This window comes from Delphinus delphis, chromosome 13, assembly GCF_949987515.2.
Source record: "Delphinus delphis chromosome 13, mDelDel1.2, whole genome shotgun sequence".
NCBI classification, from domain to species: domain Eukaryota; kingdom Metazoa; phylum Chordata; class Mammalia; order Artiodactyla; family Delphinidae; genus Delphinus; species Delphinus delphis.
Genome location: NC_082695.1, coordinates 68,292,841 through 68,311,707, shown reverse-complemented (window position 1 = coordinate 68,311,707; position 18,867 = coordinate 68,292,841). Strand labels below are relative to the sequence as shown.

General features: G+C 36.2%; 1 protein-coding gene across 1 annotated transcript in view; it reads right to left on the bottom strand.

The window, feature by feature from the left end:
- Positions 1–18,867, bottom strand: part of DCC (DCC netrin 1 receptor) — a 766,342-nt gene that overhangs the window by 600,823 nt on the left and 146,652 nt on the right. Inside the window, exon 5 of the mRNA XM_060027782.1 lies at positions 18,190–18,326. Coding sequence (XP_059883765.1) covers positions 18,190–18,326 — 137 coding nt within the window. The remainder of the gene's footprint in view (positions 1–18,189; positions 18,327–18,867) is intronic.

Here is an 18,867-nt window from a genome sequence, read left to right as displayed (position 1 = left end):
GGAAAAGAATCTGAACAATTATGTATACATTTGTGCATATATATAACTCAATCACTCTGCTGTATACCTGAAACATTGTAAATCAACTATACTTCAATTAAAAAAAATAAATTTCTAAAAAGTATAATGATATAAACATAGATTACAAAAATGTTGTTATCATTTGTATTCATGAATTTTCAGTCATACTTTCCATATCAATCATTGTCTTTACATGTCACCTTCTGCTTCTGTCAGTGAACAATTAAAATGCTTATTAGGACATAATTATAAGTGTGACAATTATTATAGCAGATAGGATTAAAAAAATCAAAGACAAATACCCCCAAAACTGTAGACAAATAAACTTAATATGGCACCAAAATACTAATATCAATGAGATTTAAGAAGGAAGAGGCAGTAAAAATAATGACATTCTAAATTCCCCATCAAGTTATCATATTTTAGATTTATGTAACTATTTTAACCAATTTAGTTAACTGTCTATAAAATCTGTAAGAGTGTTTCTACCTTCCTAGTTACTCTAAAAATTAAAACTAAAAAAAAAACAACCTATACAGTAGAAGATATAAACAAAGAAAACACCAAAATGGTATTAAAATAAAAGCCAGAGGTATAAAATAAGGCAGAGGAAATAATCACAACAAAAATAATAATCTGAATGCTTACTCTGTGCCAGACAATATACTAAGTGTTTTAAATCCACTATCTAATTTAAACCTTCATACAACTTCATAATATAGCTAGTAAACAGCACCAATATTTAAACTCAGACTCTGTTTTTTCAAATATCTCATGATAATAATTTAAATAGTGTGTGACAATAAATATGAACAAGTGAAACCCTCCTTGGAAAAGGCAAAGTATTTCAAGTTGGGTAGATATGAACAAAAAAAGGAGACACCTATGAGCTATTAAGACATACTTAAGACAGTCTTTACAAACTAAACAAAACAGTATTAGAACATAAAACAAAAGACGTTAGAAATAAAATGTATTTACAGAAATAATGTAAATTATAAAACTACTTAACTTCATGAGTGTAATAAACTTGAATACTAAAACCAAAGTCTACCTCATTTTGAAATATACAGCAAATATCCTGTATTCTTGTAAACTGAATTTCACAGAATATTAGTATTTTCATGTTATTATGTTTAAAACTGCCTATCTTAAATCAACAATCTACATAGTGACAAAATTTTAGAGGCAGTAAATACTTTTAAAACTCAGAAGAAAGTACAAATTGTAACCATATAGAGAAAATCGTATAGTAAAATGTTAATAGTACACTAGTATGCTATTTGTATAGTATTTGTACTATTTGTATAGTATTTGTACTGTTGTGTACTATTTGCATACTAGTCTGTATTTTTAAATGTACTTATAGTTAATGAACATGTTTCTTTCATAAAATTTTATTTTAAAGGAGAGCAAATATAAACATGTATATGCATACTTGTGTGAATAGGAGTGTGTACTTGTGCACGTATACATACATATATATTAAAGGATATTTAAAAACCATTACACTGCATCAGTCATTAATTCCTGGACTCTGTTTTTCATGAGAATGCATGAATTTGAATATATCTCCAAATAATGTCTTTTTTAAATGTTAAGGAAATATCCAGAATGATCTAGAGTGTTCCTTTTATAAACCATTTTAAATCTCATCTTCCAATTATTTATATTCCTTATTATCTTTTTAATTTATGAACTCACTTGTGGGGAAGGACATCAATAAGTTTACCACCAGGTATGAAAAGAAGTCTCATACTTTTTTTCTTTTCTTTTTTTTTGTCCTAAAATTACCTTCAAGCTTCAAGAGCATTCTCCTATGTATAGTATTGTTGAATTTGTTGAACATGACCATGCTCCACTTTCTAATATCCTTCATTGACATGAATTTGATTGTGTCCCTTCTCACCCATCATTTTTCTGCACTGAAAATTTCTCATCTGGACTTACTGTTTCTTTCCTTTGATCATTTCTGTTAACCTTTCAGGCTTTTCTGTTTTATGGCTTTAATGGAATGTACTGAATAAAACCATGGACTCTACACCACGTACAGAAACATTATTAGCTCTTCAAAGATTTAACAAAATTATATAATCCTGTTTTTTTCAATTTTATCATGGTTATCTTTGGCATTTGGTTGACCTTTTGAACTGCCACTCTACACTGGACTATCTTCAAGGAATAGTTGACATAGATTCAGATATTTTTTATTGTTTTTCAGACAAAAGTAATAGAAGAGACAGTAATTCATTTTACCAGCATAGTTTGGATTACATTTCCCCAAGATACATTACCTTACACTTGCCATAGCTGAAATTTATCCTCTATTATTTTGCCTATTCACACAGCATTACAAAGTGTTCTTGCAGGAAACATCCATCTCACAAGTTGGAACAGTTTCAAAGTCATCTGCAAACTTACAGATCTGTTTCAGTGCAGTCATCATGGCCCATCTTCCTCCCCAGACCCACACTCTTCCAGTAGATAGGCTTTTTTTTTTTTTTTTTTTTGGCTTAGTCCAACCTCATGCTCTGATGCTAATCCTGTGTATCAGAGGGAAATTTCAAGAACTTGAGCAAGTACTACAAGTGAGAAGATTAAGTCCATGTGGATACTGTCTAATCCTACAGTATCCCGCCCTGTTCTCTACCTTGACTGTTCTTCCTTATGTCCAAGCCCCTCCCTTATACTCCAACTTTGATAACAGGTCTGTGTCTTTGCACATGGCCTGTCAAGGCTACTTTTGTTTGTTCTGGTTTTTGAATATGAATGCCTCACCTTACTCTTGTTAATATCCCATTTCTTTTGCCATCTGCCAGATTGGTCTTTCTTTTCTTAAAGCAGTGGTTATGAATCACTTGGAAGCCTTACTGAGATAGTTTCTTGGCCCCATCTCTAGAGATTCTGATTCAGCAGGCAAGGGCACGAACAACAACTCTGCATTTCTAACAGGCTCACAAGTGATGCCCATACTGCTGGCCTGGAGACCTCACTTTGAGAATTACACAGCGTCTAAGATTTCTGTCTGTTTTTTGTTTACCACAAGCCCCCGCTTGATGAGCCACCTGTCTGACCAGCTCATTTGGGTTGTCTTGATGGACTTTCCTACCTCTAAGGGCCCTATTCCTTTCTCTGACCACCGTCTGAGAAAGGCAAACAACACCACCTCTAATTCTGCTTCCTGAAATGATGATGATGATGGTGACAGTGATGACAATGCTGACGATGACGAGCCTCAATTAAAGTGGAGATCAAAGATGGAAATAAGAATATATAGATTTTGAGCCTATTAAATGGGAAAACACAGCACTTTGCACAATGTCTGGCACATAACATGTGCCCAATAGATGTGAGTTATGAGAACATCAATGCCGATGGTGATGGCAACATATCATTAATTCAACAGACTGATTGACTGATTGATTAGTTTCTGCGGACATAACAGTGAACAAAACAGATAAGGATTCTACTCTGGTGAAGATAGGAACAGTGAATGAGGACATAGGTAATAACAGATTGTAATAAGTACTACAGAGGAAAAAATAACAGGATGGTGGAACAGAGTAACTGAGAGAGGCTGATTTAGTCAGAATGGACAAGGATAAACTCCAAAAGAGGGTGGCATTTGTGATACGATCTGGGTGAGGAGTTAGCCCCATTAAGAGCTGAGGGAAGATAATTCCAGACATGGGAAGCTGCCCCAAAATGTTTCACGAATGGAATGAGTTTGTTCAAGGAACAGGCAGGAGGCTAGTATTGGAGTCCAATGAATAGAGGTAGGATGTGATGAAGTTAGCAAAGTTGACACAAGCTAAATCCCACAGCAGTTGGTAAGATGCGGTAAGGAGTTTTTAGTTTAGTCTAAAAAAATGCAAGGACCCTGAGAGTTTTAATTGCTAAGAAGGGACATACTGTGTTCTGATTAAACTGTTGAAATCATTCTGAGAGAGAATGGGTTACAGTAAGGCAAGACTGAAAGAGAGTTAGGAGGTTATAGGTCTGGTCCAGGTAACAGGTGAGAGTAGTTGGATTTCTTGAAGGTGAGGGAAGGCAGGATGGAGACAAGTGGGTAGATTTGAAATACACCCTGGAGGTTGAACTAGTATAGATTTAATGTAAATAATGTAATGTAAATAAGGTATAAAGAAAAGAGGGCCCCAAACTCATGACTGGGTTTAATGTATTGCAACATCGAGAATATATTCATTAAACCAAACTCTATTTACTTATTTTGGAAGTTTTCATATGTATTATATATGTGAATGATAAATATTCCTTATTATCCAAAGCTAATTTAATTGTGAATATTTATTTTCTAGGGGATTTTCTTAATAATTTACAATGCTGACATTTTCATAGTCTTTGGTAAATTGTAAATAATGGTAGTACACTTCTTAAGCTCCCCCAAGAAAGCCTATAATACTTTTAGCTCAAGTTATTTTTTAAAATAATAATAGCTAGTACTTATTTAATGCTTCATATGTACTAGACCCTGGTTCGTGTCCAAATCACTAGACTATAGAGCCCACCCAAAGCAGCATAACTCATTCATCTCCTCTCATGAATCCCTACTTCTAAACTTTGGTTCAGTGATCCTGTATTTTAAGATAAATTTTACTGCCCTAAGTTCTACTATTCTTAGAGTTACCTCTAGAATGCTTCTTTAGCACAGTTTCTTTCTCCTGGATTTTCCTTGAAATGTCAGGAAATGGTAAGACCTGACCAACTTATAAGATCTAAATGAGACTCCCTATTCTGAGTTTGAGTAATCGAGCAGCATGCATGTTAATGGGCAGGTACCTGTTGTTAATAACGATAACGATGCCACTTATCAAATATCTGTTCCATTCCAGGCACTGCCCTGGAGATGTGTCATTTCACTTAGTCTAAACTTCATACCAGCTCTGCAGATGAGGTGACACTGGTCCATCACACTGACCATGCACAGATCAAATGACATGCTCTCAGCTGCTCACCCAGTAACACCCTCAGTACAATATAAACTGGAGTCGACTGGAGGAGTAGAGAGAAGAGCAAGACGGTGGAAGGAGAAGGTGTGGCTAAAATGAAAGATGAGATTCACAACCATACAGATGCTCCTGATTTTAGGGGAGATGCTGATAAGCATGAAGTGTCCCTTAAAAGAAGAACACCAAGCAGTTGACAGTGGAAATGAGAACAAATTTGCTCTGCTGTTGACATGGAAGGAAGTCCAGAGGTGGGGAAGAGAACAACTCACTCACTGATATCTTCTTCTGAGGCCATTTCTTATGATTTTATTATTGTTTTAAAAATCAAAGAAGGAAAATGCCCCTCCTCTCTTTCTCCCTTCCTGCCTGTATCTACACAGTGACCCTGTGGAGTCTTAATTCCCAAGGTATTTTACAGCCTAAATTATCATTCTAAAGGAAAACACAATACTACATACACAATCCTTACTTCTATCTGGCTAAACATCCTTTAAGAATCACACACACCCACACACAATCCCCCAAGTCATTTGAAATTTCTTTTATTTTCATACACTGGAAATAGGTGATGAAGTGTTATGACCAAGAACTCAGCAGTTGGATTCACTAACTATTTTTTTGAATGTCACTAAGAACACACCAAGGGAAAACGGAATTGTATAATTTAATCACCGGGGTTAATTATTTTCTTTGCTGGCCCCCTAAAGAAGAAATGGATGCAAACTCACAAATATCACACTTATTTTTCTTAGCAGAAGGGAAGCACCGGGCTGTGATTAAAAAGGCGTCATGTTGTTTCCTACCAAATGTGTAATGGGTCTGAACTTCAAGAATAAAAAAATGACCACACCCATTAACCATGGTAAAAATCCCCTTTTAATTGGGTAGGCAGTTTCCACAGAAATGTATACAGTAAGTTGAAATTACATATAAGTTAAACTGGTGTAGCTTTACTGCTGATAATAGGATATTCTTCACCTAAAGCACTTTCATCCTCCAAACATAGGGAAAAAATGACCTTTAACTCTATAGTCTTTGCTAATTGCACATACCATTTCCTGTTAGAGATTCTGAGAAAACCTGCAGTGTGTACTTGTTCAATTTAACTTTGCTTGATGTGACATTTCCTAAATTGAGGGAACACAGAGGACTTCTTGTTTTGTGTTTTTCATTTTTGCTAGAATACCTAATAATGAAAAGACGGTTGGGGGGATGCTGCCGAACAAGAATGTTTAGCCTTCATCTTTACGAGATGCCTCATTTGATGACGCAGTTGCTTCATCTTTAACTTTGTCCATTTTGTTCCTACTGAACTTGTAACCCAAATGTGTTTCACAAGGAGTAATTACTAAAATATTTCAATTGCGATTTAGAACCCTTTGTCATGTCTTAATTATAGTGCACTTAAAACTTCACGCATCGGAATAGCTTTTCGGAACCACAGGAATATAGATAAAATGAGAAAGAAGACTTGGAATTTGAGGGTTGTGCACAATCTTGTTGTTTTTGTGGGTTTTCTTTTGTCACAAGAAGGAGTAAATGAATGAGACACTTTTTTTTTTCCCCACATATTCAACATGTAGGATGAAAATACAAATTCAATTCTGAGAGAGAAAACTATGCATTTCTTACAAGTTTCTTAATGCTTAGTCCATGCCAACTAGTATATAAGATACTGAGGACATGAAAATGACTAAGATACAACCCCTCCCCTTGAGGAACCAATCTGAGTCATACGTAATTACAACTCACATTACGAACTTCCATGGAAGCTGCCTGACCAATGCATTAAGTGTTAATAATTAAATTAACAAGAAGTTATAGAAACAGAGGGAAGGATGGAGGCTGTCACATCAGTGCAGGTTGTATCAGATCTAATGATCCAAGAGCAGTGCACATGCATGACAGAGTGTCAGTTAAAGAGAAAAGCAAGGCAAGAAAAGACAGTGTTTATGAACTCAAACATTTCCACCCAGGGAGCCGATGACCGCATATTGCCCCTAGAAGTTCCTCTGTGGCGTTACATTTAGCCTGTTCCTATCAAGGTGGAAGACTTCACTCCACACACATATGCCCATAAAAAGCCACTACAACTCAATAATAAAAAGACCAATAACCCAATTAAAAATGGGCAAAGGATCTGAATAGACATTTCTTCAGAAAATACATACAAATGGCCAATAATCCCATGAAAAAATACTCAACATCATTAGTCATCAGGGAAATTGAAATCAAACCTACAATGAGAAACCACCTCATACTCACTAGGCTGGCTAGAATAAAAAAGTCAGCTATTAACAAGTGCTGGTGAGGATGTAGAGAAATAGAAACACTCATACATGGCTGGAGGGAATGTAAAATAGTAGAGTAGCTTTGGAAAACAGGCTGGTAGTTACTCAAATGATTAAACATGGAGTTACCATACAACTCAGCAATTCCACTTCTAGGCATATACCCAAGAGAATTAAAAACATAGGTTCATGTCCATGCCACTCTCTCACTTCGTCCCAGTTTACCCTTCCCCCTCCCCGTGTCCTCAAGTCCATTCTCTACATCTGCATCTTTATTCCTGTCCTGCCCCTAGGTTCTTCAGAACCTTTTTTTTTTTTTAGATTCCGTATATACGTGTTAGCACACGGTATTTGTTTTTCTCTTTCTGACTTACTTCACTCTGTATGACAGACTCTAGGTCCATCCACCTCACTACAAATAACTCAGTTTTGTTCCTTTTTATGGCTAATATTCCATTGTATATATGTGCCACATCTTTTTCCATTCATCTGTCAATGGACACTTAGGTTGCTTCCATGTCCTGGCTGTTGTAAATAGTGCTGTAATGAACACTGTGGTATATGACTCTTTTTGTAAAATAGATAGCTAGTGGGAAGCAGCTGCATAGCACAGGGAGATCAGCTTGGTGCTTTGTGACCACCTAGAGGGGTGGGATAGGGAGGGTGGGAGGGAGATGCAAGAGGGAGGGGATATGGAGATATATGTATACATATAGGTGATTCACTTTGTTATACAGTAGAAACTAACATAACATTGTGAAGCAATTACACTCCAATAAAGATGTTAGAAAAAATAGGTTTGGGCTTCCCTGGTGGCGCAGTGGTTGAGAGTCCACCTGCCGATGCAGGGGACGTGGGTTCGTGCCCCGGTCCGGGAAGATCCCACATGCCGTGGAGCAGCTGGGCCTGTGAGCCATGGCCGCTGAGCCTGCGTGTCCGGAGCCTGTGCTCCGAAACGGGAGAGGCCACAACAGTGAGAGGCCCGCGTACCGCAAAAAAAAAAAAAAAAAAAAAAAAAAAAAAAAAAGGTTCACACAAAAACTTGTGCACAAATGTTTATATGGAACTATTCATAAGAGGCAAAAGGTGGAGATAATGTCCATCAACTAATGAGTGGATGAATAAAACATGATATGTCTATACAAATGGAATATTACTTGACCATAGAAGGAATGGAGTAATGCAGTACCGATATATACCACAAGGATGAACCTTGAAAATATTATGCTAAGTTAAAGAAACGAGTCACAAAACACAACATAGTCTATGATTTTGTTCATGTGAAATGTCCAGAATAGGGAAATCTACAGAGGCAGTAGATTGGTGGTTGCCTAGGGCTGTGGGTAAGGTAGGGAGAAAGAGAGAACAAGAGGACAAGGGGATGAGAGCTAAACAGTAGGAGGTAATGAAAGTGTTCTAAAATTGACTGTGGTCAGATGGGTCACACACATCTGTATTACACTGAAACCATTAAATTGTACACTTTAAATGCAAAATTGTATAGTATGTGAATTTTAATGTATGATATTCAATACAGCTTTTTTTTTTAAGAAGATGTTGCGGGTAGGAGTTTATTAACTTATTTTTGCTGTGTTGCATCTTCGTTTCTGTGGGAGGGCTTTCACTAGTTGTGACAAGCAGGGGCCACTCTTCATCGCGGTGCGCGGGCCTCTCACTATGGCGGCCTCTCTTGTTGCGGAGCACAGGCTCCAGACGCGCAGGCTTAGTAGTTGTGGCTCACGGGCCCAGTTGCTCCGCGCCATGTGGGATCCTCCCAGACCAGGGCTCGAACCCGTGTCCCCTGCTTTAGCAGGCAGATTCTCAACCACTGCGCCACCAGGGAAGCCCAATAAAGCTGTTTTTTAAAGCATTAGGTGAGAGAATTACTGTATTTTAAATACACATTTGTTGAACAAATGAATAAATGAATCAACCAATGTATAGATAGAAACTCCAAATGCTTTAATAGAGTCCACCATTTTAAGACTTGGGTTCTCAAGTTGGTGCTTTTTGCCCTTAGGTACACTGCCACCAAGTGGTAGTGGGACCCTTGGTCTTAATAGTGTGAATTTCAGGTGCATGAATATTAGGCATACTCTGGAGGTTTCCTGCTCAGATATACCGGATTATACTAAAGATGAATCCACACCTAACTATGTAAAATTACTGAAATGAGTATACCTAGATATATCAAATAATAAGTCAGAAAAAAAATTAGAAAGTATATAAGGAAATATCTTTCCTCCCTAGTGTTTAAAAATTGGCAAGTGCAATTGATGCTAACTCTTGCTAACTTTAATTAAAACACTCCTGTTTAATTTAGTTCGAGTCCTATCACAGAGTTAAACTCCTTCTGGGATAACGTGTACTTCTGGTACTTCAGGAAAATTTTGGCATGAAATGCCCTTTTGGGCAGCTTTCTACCACTGTCAGCAGTTCTTCTAAACCACAGGTGGTCACTTCACCTTGCTGAGATTGTTAGGGCTAATTAAAATCATAGTCTTAGATTGCCTTTTTTAATGCTCTGAATTAGTACATAGCCTTTGCCTTTCCCTCTGGGGCCTCTACTTCCTTCCTTATCTGTCCGAGAAAGAAAAAAATTAGATCATAATCATCTCAAGGATAAATGCAAAACACTGTTCAAATTGTTTTCTCCAAAGAAGAGGGAAGGAGAGTAGAGATTCACATAGTAGGCCTGCACATAAATATCTGTATAATAAATAAATAAATCCTACCACTAATCCAACTAGTATTTCCATAGCCGGGTATAATTGCAGTCGTAATCAAATAATTTTATTACTAACAGCCTGAGTTTACCACTTTTCTTCTTCTAATACCTATATGCATTCCACAGAATCTTCTAAACATCATTTTGGATAGAACTTTTGCATATGCTCATGACAGTGGTGATCTCAGGTGAGGAAAGTAATTATGATAACTAATCAACACAGTGATGGGAAGAAACAGCTAATATATGAATTTTAAAATTTTAATTCTGCCTTACTTTATGCACTTGCATCCTACATTTGGGATCATACCCCTACATGGAAAAACTCTAACTTCAATATGATCCATTTGGCAATTGCCTGTGAAGGATAATCAATATAAACTTACCTAAGGCACAGCTTTTATGACTATGATCATTAAATGCGTATGGGTGAGGGGGGGCGGTTGTCACTGCTAATAAAGGCCAATTATAGGTAGACATGAAATTTAAGGACTGCTACTTAGGCAGAAGCAGTAAATTCAGAAGAACTCCATTCAAACAGTTATACATTGTAATAAAAGAGTAAATATTATATTAATTAATATATTTTAGGATAACTATTTTCCATTCATGGCTAAGAACATAAGCCTAAAACCCAACATGGGTGATCCACCAGCAAGTTTATAAAGGAGGTGACTGAATACCTTAATGGCAGGTGAATGTGCCACTTACTCTCCAAACAACTGGATGGGTTAATTTTCTGCTTGGCCAACTATCCATGCTGGGAAAGTAGCAGCAAATGATACATATGTTTCACAAAAAATTATAAAACTAAAGCATATGTAAAAAATAAAGCCATATCAATTTTTAATTATCACGTTTCCGTCCTTCCTTTCCTTTCCTTACTAGACATATCTGAGAGTTGATGGTGTGTGTCAACATTTACATGCTTGTTGTAGTAAAGTGAATTTATAGAGCATACCTAAGAGTTGATTTAGAAAACAAACACAGTTTTTTCATAGTTAATAATATATATATATATATTATTAAAATTTGGTCAGATAATTTAATATGATAGGATCTAAAGTGGTACCTTATACTTCAAAATTACTAAATAAAAAGATGATGATATTGAAGAAAAAATAAGACAAGCAAACACTAAATTTATAAGGATAGTAGAACTACATATATTCAATTGTATAAATGAAGAAATGGGTTTTGATTAATTGCTATTGTAAGAGGGAGTTTGTTTTTTTTTTTTTAACACTCCTGGAAATTGAAGGTTGTCCATATTAACAATATGTAAGAAACGTTACTAATACACTTCTCCATTGTAGCTTCTGCCTCTGTAAAACTGATCAAGATTAACAGGTTAATGCATAGAACAACCACCCTTTCTGTAGTTGTATTAGTCTGTGGTATACATTACAAAATACCACAGACTGTGTGGCTTAGACAACAGAAAGTTATTTTTTCTTAGTTCTGGAGGCTGGAAGTCTAAGATCAAGGTGCCAGCAGGGTTGGCTGCTGGTGAGACCTGTTTCTGTAGCTTACAGATGATGGCTTTTCTCTGTGTCCTCTCATGGTCTCTTCTGTGTGTGTGTGCCGAGAGAGTGAACTGACATTGCTTCCTCTTCTTTTTATTTTTAAAAATTTTTTCCAGCATGTGATCAGCCCACCTGGCAGGAAACCCTTATGCTCATCCACAGGGGGTGTGTCGGGGTCATGGCGGGGGGCAGACTCAGGCCTTAGGCAGTGAATGCATGACAGCCTGACTCCCTCCACTGTCTCATACTTGGTCACTGCCACAGTCACTGAAGGCTGTCCTATTTGGAAAGGGACCAGTATGGATCCCGTAAAACCTGCAACCCTTGCAACTTTTCCACTGCCCACATTACCAATGACCAGTGCACAGGCAGCCTGTAATCACTTCAAACCCAGGGCTGCTGTGACTGGAGACCAGGGTCAGAAGACTACAACTGTGGCCGGACACACTCTCATTCTTTTATAAAGCCTCACAGAAATCAGCAATGAACCAGGCACAGAGGGCACTCAATAAACACCAGGTGCCCGGAAGCATCTGAAAGGTGGCAGGAGGGAGGCAGTGTGGGAAAGTTCAGAGTTTGGAAGGGACAGGGTGGTCTACTGCCATACCACCCTGAACACACCCCATCTCCTCTTCCTCTTCTTATAAAGACAGCATTTCTATTGGATAAGGGCCCCACCCTTACGACCTCATTTACCTTAATTACCTACTGAAAGGTCCTCTCTCCAAATACAGTCACAGTGGGGATTAAAACTTCAACCTAGAAATTTGGGGGAAACAATTCAGCACATAACAGTGGGGTAGGAAAAAAAACAAGAGTCTCGATGGAGAGCTTATGAAATATTTTGATAGAAAGTCAGATAATTGATGTACAATGCACATTCAATTGTATTTCATATATTTCAAACTCAGATGAGCCTGAGAACAAACCAAGGGTTTGAGTGGCCAAGACAAAAAAGACACAGCATCAGTTTTTAAGTTTCTCACAATCTAGCTGGGAAGAAAGAATGACTAGCAGGCCATAGAGGACAGAGGAAAGTAAAAAATATAAAATGCTTCATGAATTTGGATATCATCCTTGTGCCACAAACCTGATTTTTTGTCTATGTTTCTAGATATTTCTAAATCTAAATTTAGATTTAAATTGAGAGATTTCTAAATTTCTAAAAAAATACTATCTCTGTGTATTGTTAGGACATCATTATATGATTCCTCCACAATTTGTGAGAATTATGCAGGGACCAGTTGTTGCTATGGACATTTTATAGATGAGGAAAACTGGTTATGAAGAGAATACATGGGATGTTTCAATATTTATGGCATTTTGTTTTAGTTTGTTTTTGCTTAATCTTTGCAACTACGCTCTAGGCTTCTCATGAGGGCTGGAAGAGCATCTTACATTTCTTTATTTCCCGGAGCACCCAAACCTGTGCCTTGCTATATTCTGGAACCCTTCTCTCCCAATTCTCATACCCAAGTAGTCATCAAATCCTATGATGAAGTAATTATCATTCTTCACAAAAGAAGGGACTGAGGATAAGAGAGTTAGATAACTAAACAAGATGAAAAGTTGGTAAGCCACAACTCAAAAATCTTTCCATATCTTTCCATTACCCTTAAGATAAAAATCTAACCACATTAGCAACATAGTCAGGATCTATACCACTTTTCCACTCCACCATCAGATTCCCTCTGTACCCATAATCACTCCCCCTTCTCCATCCCTTGCTTATCTCTAAACCTTTGCCCACTTCCTTTCCCCTGCCCAGAAGGCTCTCCTTCCACCTCTCCTCCCAATGTCCTAGCCCCAACTCCCATTCTTTCATCTTTGTTGAAATCTTTATTCAGGGTCCCACACCTCCCTCTCTCCCAGCTGTTCTTTGACTTTTTTTAATAATTGCCTACTTCTTGTCTGTTTACCTAACTAATCTTTGAGGCCTGGATCTGTGTCATATGTCTCTCTATGCCCAAAGGGTACTTGAAAGAGTATACAGGAGGCACCCAACAGTTGGGTGCTACTTTACTACTAATACTGTGGCTCAGTTGTCTACCTGGGACTAGAAACTGTAATTGGTTGGCTCATTATATATATACCCAGCCAGCTCTTTTATTGTCCAATAGCATTTTCAGAAGAAAGTGAGCTACCACAGTGGAATTTTCTAACCCATGACATTACAGAATTATATTTTTTAAACAGGGGTCTTTAACTTCCCCCATGTATCTTAATCTGCTCTCAAGTCACGTTTAAGATGGTTTTCTAAAACTTTCTGAATAGCTTTGTCTATGATCTAATTATTTGCAAAATCAATACATTATTTAATGGTTGAGATAACCATAAGCATTTGAGAGAATATGGGACTGGATTTTGAAGAGAAATTTTCTTAGAAATAGAGAATATGTGTATATATATGTGTATATTATGTGTATGCATGTACATATACATATGTATATATACATGTATAAATATTATATATTTTGAAATATAATTTAATATTCTGAATCCACCACCATTAGGCTTAAAGAACATATCTGTGTAAGGCGAATATGCTTAGGTCAGTAGAGAGAGCTCTTCTGAACACATTCCTAAAGGGTGACACATGGATCCCAGCCACCTTAAGGAGGAGTTTCAGGAAGGGGTAATACCTGTCTCAAAGGACTTCTTTTCAAAGGTGTTTACTTGGGAGAAGCATAAACTCAAACACCAGATAAAGTAACATGTGCCACTTGTCGGGTGGAAGATATGAACTCTTAGGTTTCGCTTCAAGTTTTCAATTATGTGTAAAAGACTGACCCAGTAGAATTATTTGTGTCCTACAAAGCCAGTTTGTGACACTTCTAGCCAACCTAAGGCAAATAACTGAGAAAACCTACACACAAAGGTCAACTTTTAACAGCATATTGCTTGTATTGCTACAGACTGCTTTAAAAGGAATTCTAGAATCTTTTCTGGAAAATTCAAAAATACTTTCATTTTCTCTTTGATGTTAGACCTAATGGCTTTTACTGAAGAGTGAACTTTCCACCCATCTCCTTCTGAGAGCGTATGGACAAGGGTGCACAGGCTTTGTCCAAGGTCAAGCACTTCATTGGTTAAAGATCAAATAGCTTTTTAACATATGCATTTCTGCATTGCTTTGGACAATGAATCGAGACCTAAGGCAGTGGTAAATCTCCTCAATTCTTATTAAGTGTTGTCTTGATGTGTGCAGGGAGGTGTGCGTGAGGGTAACGGGTAGATGGAGAAAAGGATGTATTTATGTTCAGAAACGGTGATTATAGCTCTCAAGCCAGAAATCTGGACATTTTGAAAATAAGAATTGACAGAATACCATTCTTTAGATCCTTGTTAAAAACTAGAGTTTAAAAAAATAATCATGGCTTTAGTGATTTAAACAAAATATAAGCTCGCAACGGTATTCAAAGAGCCTCCCTCTGGATCCTCATCTCCACATTTCTCCTGTCACCATTGGTTTAGGCTCTATCTTTTACGAAAGCAGAGACTATCAACTCTTCACAGCTTCACAGATCCCATGTTTACATGCAGTATGGAAAAAAACCTTACTCAAAAGTCATGAAGGTACCTGACTATGAATTTGTAACTATATTGCAAGGGCATAAAGCCAGACTTCAAACCTTTGTGTAGCCTTTCTGGAACCCAGTGCAATGCATGTACTCAAAAGAGGTCTACCAATACTGTATTGATGGTTATTCTTATAGGTCAGAAACATTATATAAATGGTTATTATTAACCATACATTAATTTATTTCAGACAAGGTTGTCCTTAATCTCATCTAATATAGATTTCTTCAATAGGTTTACATATTATGGAACGTTCAATTTTCATTTTAGAATATATATGCTTTAAATGATATTTAACGGACATTAACTCTGAAACTCTTGAGGAAGACCACAGAACTCCTCTTTATCTTGTTGTATATAAAATTATATCCTACTTGAATAGTCTGTTAGTTCGTGCCGGTTCACACTCAAAGGCAATCTAAGCGCAAGAAAGAACCATGAGTTAAAAGGCAAAACAAGAGTTTGATAAAATCCATGATTAAAGCACAAGCCTGGATTTCTTGTGGAATTTTTTCTTATGAAGAATTTAAATTACACTTAAATTCTTAAAAATGACGAAAATCAAATTTAAGTAACACTGATAATGAAGGTATTTTTTCCTTAAAAAAAGTAATAAATTCTATTTTCCATATGAACTCAGTCCTGCAGGATGAACTTAAGCTTATATCAGGATAGTCAAAGACTATATCAAAGATTTTGCTATATCGACACTTATTTTAAAACCTGGGCAGAATAGTTAAAACAGTGTTACAACCACATCCTAAATTAAACCGTGCCTTCTACAATAGTTATAAGTCATATTAAGTCTGTGGGAAATCCTTAAAATGTATACGCAGTTACCAAGAGGATTCAAGAAAGAAAGGAAGGAAGGAAGGGGGAAAACCAAGATACAATCACAGCTCTATCTATATTTAAAATTTAACAATGCCTCTAATTTACATATTCAACATCTGTAACTAGATTTTTAGAAATAGAATGGTGCATTTAGAATAAAAATGGAAGTCTAAAGGCAACAAATCCAGCAGCCATAAAGAGAAAGATGTGGTACCCTATATGAAACTTAAAACCAAGCCAAACCAAACCCAAAACAACAAAATACACACACACACACGGAGCATATAGCGCATTATTACTGTTCTCCTATATAAAGAGTTCTTGCAAATAAACCAGATAAAGATGACTATTTCAATAAATTTATGAAGATCAAAAAAGACTGATAGTAAGTCACAAAATATAAAATGCAAATATCCAGTAAAACTATAAAAATAATCTGAATTTTATAGGGATGTAAATTAGAACAAAGAGACTCAATTTTATAAAATTGTTAGATAGGCAATTAATAGAAAAATGCACCCTTGTGAGGGGCAAACTCTTGCACTGCTGGTGAGAGTATAAACTTTTCTTTGATAATCTTCCTCAGGATATAAGCAAATAAATGACAAAAATATATAAGGATAAATTAGTGTTCGCTTTTTTAAAAAATAAAATTTTGAAACAAGATAATGCTCAACAATCAAGGCCTGGAGAACATACATACATGGACTGGAGAACATACATACGTGCACAGTAACACACAGAGGAAGATGCCACGAATGTCAAAATATGTGCGTATATGTATGTCTATACACATATTTCTTGGCTAGTTTCTCCTCAGAAATCAGTATTTATATACATTTGACTTAGATATCAATGAAGCATTACATGTCTCAATATGTGCATTAATTTGGTATAAAATTAGACCTCAGGCATTTGCAGTTAGAGGTTTAGCTCTGATCACCACAAATTCTAGCTCATTCCATAACCATATCTGCCTTACAATCAATCAGTAATACACACTACAAGGTTATTGCTATGGTAGCTGTTCTGTTACTGTACTTTGATGTTACAAATGTAGAAGCTCTTTGTTTCACAAAAAAACTTCCATATAAAATGAGTAAATTAAATTGTTGCCATTTTAAAGTTAGCTGATATTTTAGTTAGAATAATGCTACCTCTACAACCAAATAATTAGAGTCCTTTGCCTATTCTTAGTTTAATATTTACAGTTTGATCAAAGAACAAACAACTCCATTGCCTCACTCATCGTATACGTTACTACCCTGTGTGCAGATGAAAGCATTTCCTGAATACACTTTAAAGCAAAATGCAAACTTTAAAGCAAAATGGATAGCATAATAATATTATGATATAGGTTAGCAGGTATCATCATTATACCACACCTTTTCATTCTTACTGAATAACTTCTTAAGAAGCCTATGATTTTACCTGGATTCTTTAAATGGTAAAAAGATTTATTCCAGAGGAAAATATTCAAAGACTGATAAACAAGTTTTTGGTGTTGTTACAGGAAAAATCAATTGATTTTTCAAATGTTAAGGCACTTTCTCTAAACTACATGATTCAAATGAAACTGGCTAAAAGAAACCTGGTGGATAATAAAACATTTTGTTTGACTGAGGAGCTACCGCATATAAGAATTATTTATTTGCAGTGATAACACAGTGACCCTACCTAACTCAATTTAATGAACTTACATTTATTTAGATTCTTGCTATGCAGGTTTCCTTTAGATGTATTTGATTTTAATGGTTCACTTTCAACATAACATCTACAGCATTTCCATATTAACTGAACAATTTTACCAACACATCTGAGTTTAATGTCAGAAACCCTGTCATCTCAAATGACATTTAACTTTTCTACTCAAGTACCTAGTTTTTTACACAATTTCTCTCATTCACTTCTTCATTTATTTCCCCCAGATATTTTGGAGCCTCTCATTTGCTATTTACCTCTTTTTTTAGATAATAATTTTTGTTAAGTTTCAGTTATGTAATGGGAATAATTAGACTAAGAGTGATCTATCTGGATTTTAATCAATGAGCGAGTATTCAAATACTACATTTAACCTCTGTGCAATTAATCAACGTAGAGCAAGCATATGTGTGGAGTATTGGGGCTTTGCAATTTCACACTAATAAACATAGGAAGCAATTTGGTGATAAGCATTTATAGCATCACGGTGATATATTTTGAAGGGTACAATGTAAACTCATCTCAAGCCGTTAACTTACCCAAGACTGTGAGCTCTGCAGAGGCACTAATATTCTCATTCTTATAGGTGACAACACAGGTGTAAGTTCCACTGTCATCATCTGTCACATTGGAGATAAGCAAGTTGCTTCCACCCAATAAAGAATACTTTCTGGACCTGTAAGACAGAAGACATATGACATCAGAGAGTAGATTTACATATATCAGGCAAGGTATTCAAAGGTTTAATTGAACTCCACAAAAGCTCAATTTATAAAACTGGAGAAAAAACTCTATTTCATGGGAGCTTAATAACACTACATTTATGTTCAAAAATCCCTTCAAGGTAAACCACTCCCTTTGGAATACTGTGTGCTGTGATCAAAGAAATGAAGTAGATTCAACTTGGAACTAATGTTAGTACTGAAAAGAAACTTAAAGATAATTTGGCCCACTTTGGATTTGAGAACCGCCGGTCCAGAGAAGTAATTACCCACAGTGGAAGTCCATGTCCTACGTCTTGACATCCAATTTAGTAATCTTTGTACAAAGTCACATGTCATAGTGCACTGTGCATGCCTGACCATATTCAGAGAACACATCTTCACATGCGGAAGCTCCAACCGGATTTATTGCATATTTCAGTATTCTCAGAAGTATTGTGATACCATACTATGTATTATTGTTATATAAATAAACACTTAGGGTAGATGAAACTT